The following is a 17324-nucleotide window of genomic DNA, read 5'->3' as shown; positions in this document are numbered from 1 at the left end:
TGATGAATCTCAGCCTCAGGCATAAAATGCAACTCCAAATAGCAAATGCATGTTGGCAGGTACAATGGAACAACCGTGAGACTGAATCTGGAGGAGACCTTGTTCTAATCTTAGCTCTGCTTCTCACCATCTGTGTGGTCTTGGGCCAGTGACTGCCCTTCTCTGAGCATCAGTTTCCTCATCTGAAAAAAGACTGGGATGGATGGGTTGACTGACAATGACCCTTTGAGCTACAATGTTCTCTGACTAATTTGCCAACTGCCAAATTCAAGAATGTCTGCTTTGACTCAGGTAAGGGGATGTTACTGCTGAAAATTAGTTATGGAACATGAGGCTTAGGGGAGAGAGGTGGAGCAGTTACCTCCAGGTAGGTGCTCAGCAGTGTCAACTGAGTTCATGCTTGAACTCATTGCAGCCCAGGCACTGGACATGATGCTTCCAGATGATTCTAGCCCCCAGCCATCTAAGTCACTGCCAGGCAATCTAGACTTCCCTGTTGAAGTCAAATGTTGTGGAACAGAGATAAGCCCCCTACACTGAGCTGTCTGAATTCTTGACTCTCAGAATGCCTTAATATAATGAAATCATTGTTTTGTAAAACCAAGGTTGAAATGGTTTGTTATATAGCAATAGATAACTGGAAATGGGGGAGCAGGTGTCAGGGATGGTTGGAGGGTGAGGGGCCTCCCTCTGCAGGAAAGACCTCATTAGTGGGTATTCTTCCCCTCTGCCCACTGACTTCAGAAGCTGCCTCTGAGGTGGATGTTATCCCACATAGCATGGTGCTCTCAGGACAGGTTCAGAGCCTACCCTGTCCTGGAATGTTGTACAGAAGCTCTGGATCTTCCAAGAGGCTGAGTCACTGCTTGCTGTGGGGCAGGATCTATGTGTGTCTGTCAGAATCCCAGTGTCCAAAAGGCTAAAGCGGCTGGGCATGGTGGCGTACCTGCAATCCCAGTGGCTCTGGAGGCTGAGGCAGGAGGATCTTGAGTTAAAGGCAGCCTCAACAAAAGTGAGGCACTAAGTAACTCAGTGAGACCCTGTCTCTAAATAAAATAAAATTAAAAAAAAAATAGGATCAGGGATGTGGCTCAGTGGTCAAGTGCTCCCTTAGTTCAATCCCTGGTACCTTGCCCCCCAAACAAGGCTAAAGTTGGGACAGTAGGTGCACATTGGTAAAGCTTCTCTAAGTGCATCTTACTTTCCCATTCTGGCACCACAGTAGCTCCCCTGGAAACTACTAAAAGGGATGTTTCTCCCACTTCACTGATGAAGAAAGAGCCACTCAAAGACCACACATAGGGAGGGCAGAATATGGCTTTGAGCTAGGCCATAGGACTCTGCATCTAACACTCAGCTCTCTGGGGGAGCCCCATTGGTGATCTAGCAATAAAAGCTCTGGGAAGGAGACGCAGACTTTGTTTTCTTCTGCTAATAGGATTCTTGTCTTGAAATAAGACCACTGAACTTGGTTTAGCTTGTTTCCATTTCCTTTCTCCCATCACCTCCTCCACTATAATTTATTTTTTCCTTTGGAAAGAAGAAAGAGAGGAAGAATCCACTCCCAAGTCTTTTATTAGGAAAATAAATTTGGTGATGTGGGGGTTTCACTAGCGGTGTCAGGACTAGGGCTGCAAAGGGCAATGAGCCGGGAACCTCCCAAACTGGGTGGGGGCAGTTGAGGAAGGGAGTGTTCCCATCACAGCTGCTACCCTGCTGTGAGACGTGGGCGGTGAGGTTCCCAGAAGAATCTGTGCGAAATCAGGGAATACTCTGGGTGCAGGGGCTGGGCAGGGGTTGGAGTGAGGCAGGGGTGCCTGGAAATGCTGTTTTCTGAGCAGTTGGCCAGACTATGTAGTTCACCTATTAGTTCATTTAAGTCAAACAGACAAGACTCGAGGGTTAGCTGACTTGCCCAAGGCTGCCCAGTAAGTAAAGGGCAAGAGTGGGAAAGGACACTCTGATGTCACCTCTTGCTGGGTCTCTTGGGAGCCTCAGAGCCCTGAGGTGACCTCGGGGAACAGTAGGAGGGCTTTAGGCCCTCACAGCAGGGCGGCCGGGAGGGGGTTCCCAGCAGGGGGCGCCCAGAACCCGGGCCTCCTGCCCGGCGCGCCTCCAGCCGGCGCCTGGGACAGGGCCGGCCGCTCCGCCCCCTCGGCTCCTCCACCTCTGCCGGCCGGCACTGGGCGCTGTGTTAGAAGAGTGGAGCTGGGCGCCGGTAACCCCGCCGCGCCCCGTCCCGTCGTGCTCGCTGCGGCCGCCGCTTCGCAGCCTCCAGCCGTGAGTAGCGCTGGTCTGCGGGCTCGACGGGCGGGACCGGGCACCCAGGCAGCCCGACGGCAGCAGCGCGTGGCTGGGTCCGACGGGGCAGAGTCCCGGGGCGCTCTTTCGTGGATCCCTGACGCCGGCCCGGGGTATGGCCGGCAGTGCCCTGGGCATTGTGTCCGGGATCAGGTCGCCAATCTGCACGCTGCTACCCCAGGCGCGCTCGGGAGCCTGACAGGCTGGGGCGGCCAGCAGAGGCCTGGCGCGGATGGGGGGCAGACTTCCATCAAGTTAAGCCCCCTCAAAAGGGAAGAGCATGCTCGGGAGGAGAGAGGCCGAGGTTCTCTGCTTCTATTGTCTTTCACATCTCTTGTGCCCGCAGCCCAGGATTTGATGCGAGGAGGGTGCTCAGTACGTCGGGAGCTACGGGCCCCTGCTTCAGGAGCCCCGCTCCGGGCAGCACTAGGGTGCGCAGAGCTCAGCTGCGCGTGGAGGCAGCCAGCGGGTTTTCTGCACGCTGGGGTGGAAGGGCATTGCCAGGGCTTGGCCTGGACTCTGGACAGGCATTGTGGATATCTCACAGCGTATCTTGGTTTGTCTAACCCTCACTGTAACGCTGCAAGGTGGAAATGAGTTTTGGCTTTATAAGGACAGGACGAGCTCTAGTGGCGTGAGCTGCTTTGAAGCCATGCGGGTAGTGGTAAGTTAGGGGTGCACAAGGAATGCACTCTGGAGAGGGCACTATAGCTGGCTGCCCCAGGCAGATGAAGCACAGCCCCTGGCACCCTGTACTCTATAAACTCCAGTGGAGGGCAGCTGGGGGTTGCTGTTCTGGTTTCTGACACTGTTTCCCAACTGCCTCTGCGTAATTTCTGGGGACTGTTGACTGAGCGGTGCTGGTGTCATGGCAACTTCATGGTTACTTTAGAGCCGTTTCCCCCCATATTCCCCAAGATGTGTTTCAGCACCTAAAGTGACCCCACTGATAATTCAGAACCTTCCTGCAGGGCTTGGATAGAGGTTCAGGAGTGTGTGGATGAGGGTGGACATCTGCTGTGCTGGGACAAGTTTCTGATCCTGATGGCCTCCCTGAAACCTCTCTATTTGTTAGATGAGAAGATGAACAAGCAAAGCCAGATCTTTACCAGGAGTTTTTCTCGTGTCAGCTTAGGCAGGTGGCTGACCTCTTGTGCCCCAACTTCCTCATCAGGGATTGTGGTGGGTCAAAGCCAGGAGTGGCTAGAAGAGCTCTGTAATCCCCCCCCCCTCTTTTTGGCAGCCTCCCCACAGCATGAATGTGGTGATTCCTAATGTGGGTGTGTATAAGTGGACAGTCGTTTGTGTTTGACCCAAACCACTGCCTGTCCCTGCCATGGTCCCATATCTGTCACTTACTGGGTGAGGTATTCAGAGAGCTTACTTTGTAGAGTGAACTATGGACAGTGCGGGAGAGGGCTTTGTGAATGTGAGGTGATTTTTCAGGCTTGAACATCTCCTAGGTTGTACCCCAGGAGGTCACTGACTTCCCAGCCCCACACCACCCTTGGAGGGGCTGGATGGCTATCAACAGAAGCCTTGAGAAGTTCAGTGGGCTAGCTGTGTGACTGTTGGTAAGTCCCTTCCCCTGTCTGGACCTCAGTTTCCTCCTTTTGTCAAACAAGTGGCTTAGACCAGACATCAGTGGTTTCAAACTTCTGTTTCACAGTGAGTTTTTACCCAGAATCCCAGCGTGTATCACAGAGAGTGTGAAACTGCTCTGGCCCCACTTTGTCACCTTGTTGGCTACTGAAGCAGAGGGTAAAAATTCCTGAATACCAACATATCTGTGAGGTCCCTTTCTGTGGGGTCCTAGGAAATCTGTTAGCACCCCAGGGTTTTGCCTGGTATTGAGGTGGTGGGCAGGAATGTGAATTCCAAGGACCCTATTAAGAGAAATGTGGGCACTAAGATGAGTCTCATCCTTTGAATGTCTGGAACTAATGACCTGTGCCTCTGGCCAAAAGTTGTAGCCATGTCTCTCCCCTCTGCCATGTGGTTTCAGCTTTTCAGGGTTAGAAAGATGCCTGTCCTAGATGGTGACAATAATTCTACCTCAGAGTTTCTCTACTTTAGTTGCATACTTCTACACTGGTCAAGTGCAGTCAATTTGGGGGAGGTATTAGGAAAGCGCTTTAAGCTGTTACCAGTTTTTTACTGTATGAGCTATGTCCTTGAGAAAGGAGGCTGGGGCACTAAATGCAAACCAACCAACATTTGTGGTGTGTCTGCTATAGACTAGCTACTACGAGGGACTCGTGGGGCTCCAAGACAATAGGCAGGAGGGGAGAAACTCACATATTGGAATTGTCCAGGGACCATTTCAAACATTTCACATCTTACTTGTCCCATAAAGTAGAAGTTAATCTAATTTTTAAAATTTTATAAAGTTTTGATTGCAATTGAAAAACATATACATACACATTACCATATGGATGTATGTCCACCTTACCATACATATATGTCCACATTACCATCACCCAGCTTGAGAACCAACATTGCCAGCACCCAGAAATCTCCCATGTCCCCTTCTAGTCACAACCTCCCACCCAGGTGGAACCATTGTTCTGACTTCTAGCTCCATGGGTTAGTTTTGCCTAAATGAAACCATACACTATGTAATCTTTTATATTTGGCTTCTCTTATTCAACATGTTTGTTTATGAGATTCAACTTTATTGTTGCAGGTAGCAGTAGTTTGTTAATTCTCCTTGTATGATTCCATTGTATGGATATATCTGAATTTATCTATCCATTCTTCTCTTGGTAATTATTTGGTTGCTTCCAATTTTTAGTTATTCCTAATAGTGCTGCTATGAATATTCAAACATGGACTATTCTGGAAAATAGCTGTGTGCATTCCATATATATGTATGTGTGTGTGTGTATGTGTGTGTGTATATATATATATATATATATATATATATATATATATATATATATATATATAATAGACACAATACCTTTATTTTATTTATTTATTTTTATGTGGTGCTGAGGATCCAACCCAGTGCCTCATATAGTCTACACCTGAGCTGCAACCCCAGTCTGAGCTTCATGCATTTATTTAGTTATCTCTGTAGAAAACCCCCCACCCCCCACAGTTTTCCAGAGTGGTTGTCCCTGTTTGTACTCCCCCAGACAGTGTTTGAGAGCTCTCACTGCTCCACATACTCAGCAACAGCAGGCATTGTATAGGTCCAGTTCCCTTGGAAGTAGTTTTAAGTTCAGAAAAGTTATCCTGTGCTCAGCTAAAGACAATGTGTTTGTAAGTGACAGAGTTGGGATTTGAACCCAGACCTGTGTGACTGTGTAATCTGTGCTGCCTCCCTCTGAGATAGAAATAGACATAGATTATGATCTGAACCAGAACTTGCAAAATTCTAACCCTAAGTATTTATGAAGAACAAACACTCTTTGGGAATTTAACGAAGGGGAGAATTTTCATTTGTTTGCAGGAGGAAAAGGATCATGGTACCTCATAGAGATGGTAGCTTTTGGGCTGGACCTTTCAGGAAAGGAGAGATTTTGCCTGGAGGGCTTTCCAGGTTGGGCTTCTGTAGAAAGGGCTCTGCTCCAGCTGAGGCCAGGCAGGAGTGAAAGTTTTGGGGGAATGGGAAAGGTCTACTTTGGCTGTGATACAGAATATATGGAAGAGGGGGCTAAGGCTGGACAGATGAGTTGAGGCCAAATTGGGCAGGTGAGTTGAGCCTTAGGCTGCACCTCTGCTTGCTGACATTGGCCAACCAGGATGTGGAGCCATTTTATTAAGGAACTGGGGCTTCTTCAAATGCAGCTCAGTCTCTGATGGTGAATGGAGCTGGCATCTCACTAAATGGAAGTTCTTAGCTGTTTCTGGGACCACTTTCAGGGTTTCTGCCAACAAAAAATTTTTTGGAGTTTTCTGCTTACATCTAGCTGTATGAGATTAGTCACCCCACCCCCATGACCTGACCTAAATAGTTTGTTTGGAAGGAGTTTTTCAGCAAAAAGAAGATGGTAGACAGCAATCCCACCTCTTCTAAGACTAGTCTCAGAAGATTTGCCATAATGTTGGGGGTGAGGGTAGTTCTAGCTTCTGATTCTGGTTTTGCTGGGGTGCCCCAAGCCTTTTTTCCTGAGAAAGGAGCCAAATTGGTTGTCTCAATGGCTGTGGGGAACAGAAACACAAACAATAGTCTGCGATGCATCAAATAACATTAATAATCACCCTCCTCATTTATACAGCAGTTTATAATCCTTATCACAATGAATTCCCAGATGGATGTGTGAAGTAGGTGATATGGATAATGTCACCTCTGTTTACATTTGAGGAGACTGAGGCCCAAAGAGGGTGGAACCCTGCTGTGGGCCACAGGGCTAATAAACACCAAGCTAGTCCAGACCTGGGGCTGCTAGGGCCTGCTATTTTTGATATTCCATGTCCCGGACCTTACTGAAGAATAGAGACCAAGCAGGGAGAGGATACATGAGGGACTGTAGACGCAGACAGGCAGGTGATCCTGAGAATGAAACCTGGGAGCCAGCCCAGCTCTGCCTGGGGGTCTCAGGGATGTGTTCCTTAGCAGAAGGGAAAGTGGAGGTGGCATCTAGATAGTGGCACTCTGATTTGCATGGGGCAGAGCTGGAGGAAAGGTGAAATGTATATATCCCCTGAGAATTAGAACAGCTTCAGCCACTTGGCATTGGTGAGATGTGCCCTTATGTCACGGTGTCTCCACCCTGCCTGGTGAAATTAATCATTTGAGGTTCATGGAGCCTGGGTGTGGTTGGCATCTGTTTGGCAGGCAGAGATGCTTCCCATGCTAGGCAAAATGGGCTCTGAGAGGCCTTTGCTAATTGACAACTTTTGAAAGACAGGTCCACAGGTTTTATCTTTTTGATTGGCAGACTATACCCTGGGCTCTGCCCTTAGGGTGCTGTCCAGGATGGCAAGTAGCTGTCTCAGGAATAGGTGAGGATCCCAGGGGAGGATGCAAACAGTCTCTTATAGTGGAGTGATGAGTGCTCTCTATGGCTTAGAGTAGTCCTGTGGTTCTCATGAAGGTACCCTCGGCAGGAACTTAGTTCCACTTTATAGATGAGGAAACCAAGCCTCTCTGACAAGCAGTGAAGTCACAAATCTAGTTGCAGTCAAAGCTGGAATCAGCACCTCAGGCTTCTGATCTTGGTACCTGTTGTAATTTGTCACATCATTCCCGCCCATTTTCCCCTTGGGGTGATGAGTGAGAGCAGTTACCAATCTGTTCAGACTTGCAGTTGGGTGGCACAACCCCTAAGGGAGCTGAGGTCATGATAATCCCTTGCCTTTCTATATAGCATTTCGTCATTTACAAAACAATTTCATGACTTGAAGTTGACTTTTACAGTATTAGCCCATTTTACAGATGAGGATGCTAAATCCCTTGCAGCCTAAATGATTTACCCAAGTAAGAATGGGACTTGAACCTGGGACTTCTGACTCAAAAACTAGTGCTTCCATTACTGTACCACAGTTTTTTTCTTTTCTCAGTGGATCTGAACGTAATGAAAGCAAATAGTTCACCATGGATCTTTTTCTCAGAACTTCTTCAGAATAAGTAAGGAAGACTCTTTTTCCATCTCCTTAATAAATTTGAATAAATCAAACAGATGTTGTGACTCATCCCTGTAATCCCAGATACTCCAGAGATTGAGGGGAGGATTACAAATTTGAGGCCAGCCTGGACAATTTAGCAAGACCCTGTCTCTAAATAAATAAATAAACGGAATTAAGATGACTCCTATGAACCATACATAGTCAGTCCAAGTGAAAAGAAAGCTGGAGTAGGGCATTTCTTGAGGAACCAGGGCTGTGGATCACCGTTAAAATATTAGCTCCCTTGCAGCCAGCTGTTCTGAGTTCTTAGACTCCGAGGATTGTGCTTATTTTCATGGCCCTTCTAATGTCAGGTTTCTTCCAATTTCAGGGTTGTATGGTCCAGGCCTCCATGAGGAGCCCAAACATGGAGACGTTCAAGCAGCAGAAGGTGGAGGACTTTTATGACATCGGAGAGGAGCTGGGGAGGTAAGAGATTGGTGGAGAGGATGTGATCCGAGGCCAGTTATGCTGCCTTTTGGTGAATTGTCAGTTGGTGTTGTAAGACATGGGCTTGTCAAGGAATAGTGGGATGCTTTAATAACAAGCCTGGGGCTTATTCATCTTCATGGGTGACTCTGCAAACAGTCATGTCTCTGGTAATCAAGACTTGCTAGAAGAAGGGGCTAGAACTGTTGAGATCTGTGTTTTCAGTGCAATCTGACAGCTGTGACAAATCTTAATGATTCTTGTCTCATGTGTTACTTTTCTCACAAATCCCTCTTCAGGCTCTGGACAAAGACCTGACCCATTGATTTTCTTCTGAGCCCCACTTGGGATTCTCCATCCTGGTTCCCAGGATTTTGGTTTTTAAGCTCAGAGCCTGAATGGGAGGAGGTGGAGTAATCTCCTGTAAATGGATTTGCATTGAGTAAACAGTCACATGAGCCTAGTCATGAAGTTTCTTGGGATCTGAATTACTTAGTGCATTGTCAGTTTGGTTCAACCCAGAATGCAGTCAGGGCTGAACTCTGAGGAGTAAAACCAATTACTCTTTGGAGAGAAATTAGGATTTTCATGAGTTTTCAGATCTTCTATTTCTAATAACTGCTCACACTTACATGGTGTTTTTCATTGTTTTTGTTTTTGCTGTATTGGGGATTGAACCCACAGTCTTATGCATGTTAGTAGATAAGTGTTCTACCACTGAGCTACATCCCAGTAAATTTTTTTTTTAAATTTTATCTTGAGATAGGTTCTCACTAAATTGCCAAGATTGGCCTCGAACTTATGATCTTCCTGTCTCAGCCTTCTGACTAATTGGGATTACAGGCATGCACCATTGCACCTGGCAGGATGATGTTTTTTAGCAGTTAGTTACAAAACACCAGTTAAGAAGTCTGATTCTCACAACAATGTGTGAAATAGGAATTATTTCTACTGTCATTTTCCAAATAAGGAAACTGCAGTCCAGAGTTTAAGCAAGCCCTCTTCAGGGCTTGCCCAAAGTCACAGCAAGCTGCCCAAAGAGGCAGCAAGTGACTTAGCCAAGGTGCTGACCAGTCCAGTTTGCACATGCACACCTGTCCTGCTCTCTCCTGTGAGAACGACATTGCATAGTCACGTGGGCTCACCAGAATACCCACACACCCGGCGACATAAAACCCCAGCAGTTTGGGGTATCCGTTGTATTCAACAGATAAAACAAGTAGCCTTTTTCCTTTATAGAACTCTTGGATCAGGACTAGTCTTTTACTTTTCTTCATTTTTAAAGACAAACTCCAAAGCCAAAAGTGCCATTCTCAGGAAAATGGGGGCAGAGGATACAACAAGTTCAGGGTGTGTTAATTCTGGCTGGCTAGTTAGGTGGGAAGCAAGTGACTGCAGACATCTCAGAGGGGATGACTCCCCAGCATGGGATGACTGCTCCTGCCAGTGTGGGGCCTGGTGAAGGGGTGCCAAGAACACAGAGGGCCAGAGGCTTGTGGGGCTCAGCTGGTTCTGCCTCTGAATGGGAAACCAGGTTCTCTTCGCCTCAGGTCCTTCTGCCCTTGGGAAGTGGCATCTTCAGCAGATCTTGACAGGCCCTGCCAACAGCGATGGATTTGGTGGCCTCACCTTGGCCATAGGGAGTACAAGGTGCCATGAGTACAAAGATTAACAAAACACAGATAGTCTCTAGCTCTGCTAGAGCTCCAGCCTAGAGCAGGAGCAGCTGCATACACATGACAGGGACAGAGTTGGACTGGATTATTAGTGTCTGGGGGGCAGAGAAATTGAGAAGTCAGGTGGGGCAAGGTCCTTGAAAAAGAAAGCAGAGGAAGTTCCCTGGGAAATTCTTGTTATTCCTTTGTCATCTCATCTCCCATTTACTCTGTACATTAGGGACATAAGCGGAGCAGGGTGAGCTGGTGCATGTTTATAATCCTAGCTCCCCAAAAGGTTGAGAAAGGAGGATCGTAAGTTCAAGGCAAATTCAGTGACTTAGCAAGACCCTGTCTCAAAATTGAAAAGGGCTGGGGATGTAGCTCAGTGGGAGAATGTCCCTGGGTTCAATTCCCAATACTGCAAAACAAACAGAAAGGAACCTGAGCTGTTAGAACTGGAAGAGAACTCAGGTTTTCTGGTTCTCCCCTGCAGCAGGTTTGAAGGCCCCTCACAGGCTGGGGAGTCCCTATGCCCCAGCTTGTCTAAAGTGCTAGCTGGGCTAGAGGTGGGTAAGAGGCAGCAGAGGCTTGGGGGCCTGAGGCTTTTGGAGTTTCCAGGCTTGCTAGGACCTGTGGTCTGAAGATCAGGTGAGCTAGAAGGCCATTAGAGGTCCTCTCTTCTAGGACCCTTATTTGACAGTTGAGGAAATCAAGGATCCCAGCAGGGAAGAGTTTTGCTGGGGGATGTAGAATGGGCTGGAACTAGAGCTGCCTTCAGACAACCACTCAGATTCTAAAGGGATAGTCCTATCCTCTCTTCCCCACCTTTTCTTCACATGACATATTGAAGACCTACTGTGTGCCAGGTACTGCCCAAGGCAGTGATAAACAAAACATATACATTGTTGCCCTCTCACAGTCTGTGATCTGTGAGTGGAAAAAGGCACCAACTAGTGAAGACAGAAGGGTGAACCATCATACAGGGTGTTTGGGCTGTGGAGGGAGGGAAGCTGATGCTCTGAGAGAATAATGGGTGGCATAGTTTCAACTGGCTGCTCAGGGAAGGTTGCTCTGAACTCGCCATTTTGAGAATTGAGGAGTAAATGCCAGGCAAAGGCAGCAGCATGGACTGGCCCTGAGGCGGGAAGAGCCTGAGGCCTGAATTGATGGCAAGAGGTCAGTGTAGCCTTGAAAAGTGAGCTGGGTAAGCAGTGCCAGAGGAGGTAGGTGGGAGCCAGGTCTAGTTGGTGAACTTCCTGCCAACTCAGAGTAGTACAGAGGTTTGCTGTCCGGGTTCCCCTCATAGCTGTGCAACCTTAGGACAACTTACTCAACCTCTGTTTTCTTCTCTGTAAAACGGGAAAAATAACAGTCCCCGCCTCATGTCTATGGAATGGTATGAGATGTTGAGTTGAAGATGTTGAATCTAAGGTGTTGGGCCTAGCAATGGTCTGAGCAGGGGAATATTAAAATAAGTTTGGGACATCAAGGCCCCACCTCCCCGCTCTGCAGCCCTCAGGAGGAAGGTGTGAGAAGCCCCACCTGGGGGTTAACCTCATTTCTGGAGGATGGTATGTAAACCTACTTCCTTATTTATTTTTTTTGGTATTGCCAATGGAACCCAGGGGCGCTTTACCACTCAGCTACATCCCCAGCCCTTTTAATTTTTATTTTGAGACAGAGTCTCACTAAGTTGCTGAGGCTGGCCTCAAACTTGTGATCCTTCTGCCTCTGAGCTACTGGATGACAGGCATGTGCCACTACACCTGGCACCTTCCTCCTCTTCTATCAGTGAGCACCCTGCCCTAGACTCAAGGTTGTCTCATTGACTTTAGATCTTTGTAAGTTCTCATTATGCAAAAGTGTGAATGAATGAAAGCCTGTTACCTGTCATAGTGGATGAAGCTCACAAACAATCTTGAGCAAGGGAGTTAGACTCAAGAGTCCATACTGTATAATTCCATCCATTTCAAGTTCAAACTTGGTGAAATGAATCTATGCTGTTAGAATTCAGATAGGCAGATATCCTCAGGGAACAAGGGACTCAGAGGGCCTGGGGAGGATTTCTGAGATTTTATTCAGATATTGTTCTCTTTCTCCATCTGTACTTGTTTCACTGTGGTGTTCATTTCATGTGTAAGTATCAAGATGTACATGTATATTTTCCAGTGTGTATGTCAATAGACTACTAATGAAGAACCTTCAGCTGCATTTCCTGTCATCATCTGTCCCCAAATCACATGTTTTTGATTCTTTTAGAGGCCTTTCCTTCTTTATCCTAGGAGGAAGAGACCCTCTGTAAACTTTGGGTTGGGACAGTGTGCCCTGGCTGGGCCATCCTGTGCTCAGCTGGAGTCCTGCCTGCCTTCACACCTCGCCTGGTTTCGGGCTCCCCATACTGCCTGCAGATGCTTGGCTGTGCTCACACTTTGGCACCAGCCTGTTCAGGGTGCTGGAGGTTGTCTGCTCTTTCCAGGAGTGTTTGGAGAAATGCTGGCCTGCAGAACTTGGCCTCTCCCAGCCTTGGCATCCACCAGTAGGGCAGAACAGGGGAATATTAAAGCAGGACTCTTACAGAGAAGCCCGTTCAGCCCCTCATTATATAGATGAGGTCAAGACCAGTGGCTTGTCTAAGGTCACACAGTGAAACTGGGATGGAACCAAGGTGGGGCCTGGTGATCTGACTCCTAGCTTAGGGTTCTAACCCTCATACCAGAAGGACTCACAAAACACAAAATCATTTTTTCTTTTAATGTCAATGCTTCTGGAGAGTGGGTGAGAGTCTGAAGCAGGGTGGTCTTCTCTGTTTGACCTTGAGGGTAAAGATGAGGGACAGAAGTAGGAGGTGGAGCATTTGGGAAGGAACAATGTTTCCCAGTGACTGTTTCTCGGACCTCCACCTACACATCTACTGCATGCCTGAGAATATAAAGTAAATTAATTTAAGCATCATGCAACAATCAGAGATTCCTTGTTTCCTATTCTTCAATTACTTTCCTTCAGTTAATTTTATTATTATTATTATTATATTAATGTAAAATCATTAAATGTTACCATTAAACTGGATCTCAACAAAAATTTAATTCAAATCCCCCATTTTATAGACAGGGAAAGTGAGGACCAGAGAGGGGAGGTGACTTGTCTAAAGTCACAGAGCAAGTGGTCTAGGACATAGAACTCAAAGGCAGAACCTTCTCAACTGTACTGTGCTGGTTTAAACATATAAACAGACAAAAGCTAAAGCTTAGCATCAGGCCTGGTGGTGCACTCCTGTAGTTCCAGCTCTGAAGGCTGAGGCTAGAGGATGTCTAGAGTCCTAGAGTTTAGGGCCAGTTTTAGAAATATAACAAGACCCCCATCTCTCTAAAACAAGGAGACAATTTAAGATAATAAAAGATCAGCAGCATTAACCCAATAGATATTTTTATTTTTCTGTCTTCCCTTCTAATCTTTCTGAGGATATTTCTCATATCCACACACCCTTCCTCCTGTGTCCACTGGAAGCACATATGTTTGCACAGAGTTTGCATTCCCCCTATGTGCTAAGCAGGTTGGGAAGACTGTGGGGAGCAGGACAGGATTGGCCCTGTCCCTGGGAGAGGCCAGAGATGAGATTAGACTTATCTCATATTTGTTTATACTGGGTTGTCAACGCTTCGAAGGCAGGTCCACATCTGTTCTCCTATTTTGAGCATCATTTAGTACTGAGACAGAGGCCAGAGGTCCCAGAAACTTCTGACTTATCTTGTTCTTCCCTCACTCTTGGAAAAATTATACTTTTCCCTTAAGGTCCAAATCAAATGCTATCTTCCCAACAGTGTCTGCCAGGAACCACCCTCCATTCCCTCCCACCCTCTTCTGGTGGATTTAATTATCTTTTATTCTGGAACCCCATCTCTATTAAGTGCGAAAAAAATCATCATCAAATCTCATGTTACACAAAAGGGTTTATTTGGTCCTCTTCCCTCCAGGTTGGACTTCTGTGTTTTTCAGCTTTTATCCATCTGTCCCTGCTACTGTGGTGTCTATCCCAGGCCTTTTATACCCAGCACCCACAGACACCACAGTTCAACTGCAGAGCTATCTGGAACCTGCCTTAAGTTAACGATGAGCCAGAAAACCCCCCTTCCCATAATATGCTGAAATCCATGAGCGTACAGGACATCTCAAGTACAAAGTGGGAAATGGAACATAAAAGTTACGTCCACATATCAGACACACACTGTTGTATTTAATTCTTGTAACAACACCAGGTGAAGTGGTTATTCCCAATTTGCAGACGAAGAAACTCGGTCTCTAATATGTTAAGTAATTGACTCAAGAAACACAGACTTGCCTTCTCAAGGAGAAGTCAAGTGGGACATTCCACTCTGTGTGACCCAGCTAATCTCAAAATATGTCAGAAATAAAAGCCAGAAACTTCTCTGGGCAGAGCCCTGTCTTTCATTCTGGCCCGGGATGTTTGTACCCCTCGGGTCACATGCATGCTGGCATTTCCTTCTGTTGGAAAAATAGAAACCACTCGAGTATGTTAGGAATCTGCTGTTCTCCTGTCAATCTGTGCGGAGCCCTTCCCGTCCTTCTGGAACAGCATAAGGCGGGTCCCATTCCCATTTGACAGATGAGGAGAATGAGGCTCAGAGAAGTTAAATAAGGTACTTTGATCACACAGTCTGAAAAGGAAAGTCAGGATTCTCTCCTAGATCTGTGAAACTGGAATGTCTGTACTCTTTCTATGGGAATTCTGTGATTTAATCAGAATCTATCTGGGAGAGTCTTCAAAGGTCATCTGTTCTAGTAGCAGCCAGGGCTCAGGGTAGTGGGGTAGAGGTAGTTTTTTTTTTTTTTTTAAACCAGTAAAGGGGACTCAGAGAAGAAAAGACAGAGCAATATATGCATCCTCTTAATGGGGCAGCAGCTAGGACACCCCAAGCCACAAATTCCCTTGGTAAGATTCCATCTTTCAGCCTCAATGGAGTTCTTTTACTTCTAAGCCTTCTAGCCACAGGACAGTGGCCCAGCTCAGGGTGGAAAGTGGTTAGAAACAGGGGAGGTGGGTGGCAGGAGTCAGTAACAGCCCCCTCAACATCTAGAAGCCAAGAAATACCATCAATTCTGGTCCTGTCAACACCACACAGCAGGCTTCAGAGAGAGGGTCCTCACCTGGCTCAGAAGTCCTTTGTGGCCTCTGACCTGTGGAGTAAATCAAAGCATAGGCCTCCTAAAGGGTAAAGGGATTGTGAATGCAAAACACCACAGTTCAGCACAGTGGCCTCTTGTCCCTCAAGCCATAGGCTTGAGAACTTCCAGGGCCTGGCACAGACTCACTTGGAGTTAGTGGTGAGGAAGCTTCCTGGGCCATAGCTGCACCCAAGACAAGCCAGTGCTTTCCAGAAGGTTAGTGGGTGTGTGGATGTGTGAGTACATGCACATCTGTACTCTAGGTCATTATGGCAGTCAACAATAAATATTCTCAGGCACCCATGATATGTTGGACAACAAGATGGATAGAGGAGACTTAAGAATCAGGCCTTGCCCCACAAGTTCAGTCCCAGGGGTGTTCTCCTCCAAAGATGAAATGAGCAGAGGGATTAGACCATGTGCTAATGGAGAGACTCCAAAAATATGTGCCAGAAGTTCTAAGGAGGAAGCCATCACTCTGGGTGGGACAGCTCCTCATGGTCTAATGTGGGAGACTACAGTAATCTCTTTGAGTAAGGGCTCTGCCAGGACTTGGGCCAGAGTCCTGGACTTGGGTAAGAGGGCAGGAGGAGAGGGTGAAGGGATGGAGCTGAGGAGAGGACAGACTGCAGAGGGCCCTGGATGACAGAAGCTGTGGATGAGGGAGGGAGGCGCTTTCATCACCCATTGTTAGGAAGACAAAGCACAAAGCCACTCAAACAAAGTGGTTGCATTGCACATGCTTCAGTCAGAAAGCAGCTCAGCACCCAGTGCAAATCCCTGACCCTGAGGGGTGGGTCTCATTGAGCTCTGTCTACAGTAGGAAAACTGTAAGGACTGGGGGAGGTGTTGTGTGGGGGTGACTGAAACCATTATCTCCCCACCATCTGCTGGATATCCTTTCTCTTCTACTTATATGTTACCAGTGTGTAAATTTTGTGTTGTGGTTTTTGACTCATGTTATTGATTTATTTATATCTTCCCATGCATTGAGAGTTCATATACTCAAAAGTATTTTGTTTTGAAATAATTTCTGATGTAATAGGAAAGTTATGAGAATAACAGAGCTCCCATGTACCTTTGACCTAGATATATGAATTTTAACATCTGTTTGTCTCCTCTCTTTCTCTCTCTTCCTTTCTTCCTTTTCCCTTCTTCTCTCTCCCTGCCTTCTTTTTTTCTATGAGTCAGGCTGTGTTTGTATCTCTCTGTCTCTCTGACCCGTTTGAGGGTAGGTTGTAGACATACCGCCTCTTCATCCCATAATATTTCACTATATATCTTGAGGACGTGGACATTCTCTTTCATCACGACAGTATAGGATCATATGTGGTATCTTGTTGTCACATTTCTTTAGTCTCCTTTAAGCTGGAATTATTCCTTAGACTTTTTTTTCCCCCCACTTTCATGATGTTGGTATTTTTTAAGAATATTGGCCATGGGTCTGGGGATGTGGCTCAAGCAGTAACGTACTCGCCTGGCATGTACGGGGAGCTGGGTTCGATCCTCAGCACCAAATAAAATAAAGATGTTGTGTCCACCAAAAACTAAAAAATAAATATTAAAAAATTCTCTAAAAAAAAAGATTATTGGCCTTTTTAAAAAAAATACTTTTTTAGGGTCTGGAGTTGTAGCTCTGTGGTAGAATGCTCACCTAGCACATGGGAGGTCTGGGGTTCGATCCTCAGCACCACATAAAAAATAGATTAATAAAAAAATAAAATAAAATACTTTTTAAGTTGTAGATGAACACAATACCTTTACTTTATTTATTTTTATGAGGATCTAACCTAGTGCCTCCAATATGCTAGGCAAGCACCCTACCACTAAGCCACAACCCCAGCCCAAGAATACTGACTTTTTAAAAAATAAATACAATCCATAGACTTTTGTTAACATCATAATATTGTACTACATAGGTATTCCCAATTTATTTAACTTTCCCCTGTTGTTTTTCATTGCTAAAAATAATAGTATTTCTGTGAACACATTTGTTTAATTTCCTCTCTGCGTTATTTTCTGTTGGGCGTACTCCCAGAGGTGGCATTCCAGGGCAAAGGTTGTGACTGATTTGCTTCATGGTTGAAACTAGAAATACTGAATCAGCTTACGTTGTCACCAGCACGTACTTATTTCCTC

At 46.4% G+C, this 17324-nt stretch overlaps 1 protein-coding gene across 8 annotated transcripts in view; it reads left to right on the top strand.

Annotated features, from left to right (window-relative positions):
- The first annotated feature begins 2184 nt into the window (after window positions 1-2184).
- Window positions 2185-17324, top strand: part of Dapk2 (death associated protein kinase 2) — a 160381-nt gene continuing 145241 nt past the window's right edge. For 4 of the 8 annotated variants that reach the window (XR_011706682.1, XR_011706681.1, XR_011706683.1 and 1 more), the window contains exons 1-2: window positions 2473-2605; window positions 8249-8346. Coding sequence is in view for 3 of the 8 variants with exons in the window: in XM_027925969.2 (XP_027781770.1) it covers window positions 2582-2605; window positions 8249-8346 (122 nt within the window). In the remaining 5 variants the exon portion in view is untranslated. The other 4 variants (XM_027925970.2, XM_071608370.1, XM_027925969.2 and 1 more) reach the window with 4 other exon arrangements.

The sequence above is a fragment of the Marmota flaviventris genome, chromosome 2, assembly GCF_047511675.1.
Source record: "Marmota flaviventris isolate mMarFla1 chromosome 2, mMarFla1.hap1, whole genome shotgun sequence".
NCBI classification, from domain to species: Eukaryota; Metazoa; Chordata; class Mammalia; order Rodentia; family Sciuridae; genus Marmota; species Marmota flaviventris.
The sequence above is the reverse complement of the archived record's forward strand: the minus strand, read 5'-3'. Positions and strand labels throughout refer to the sequence as shown.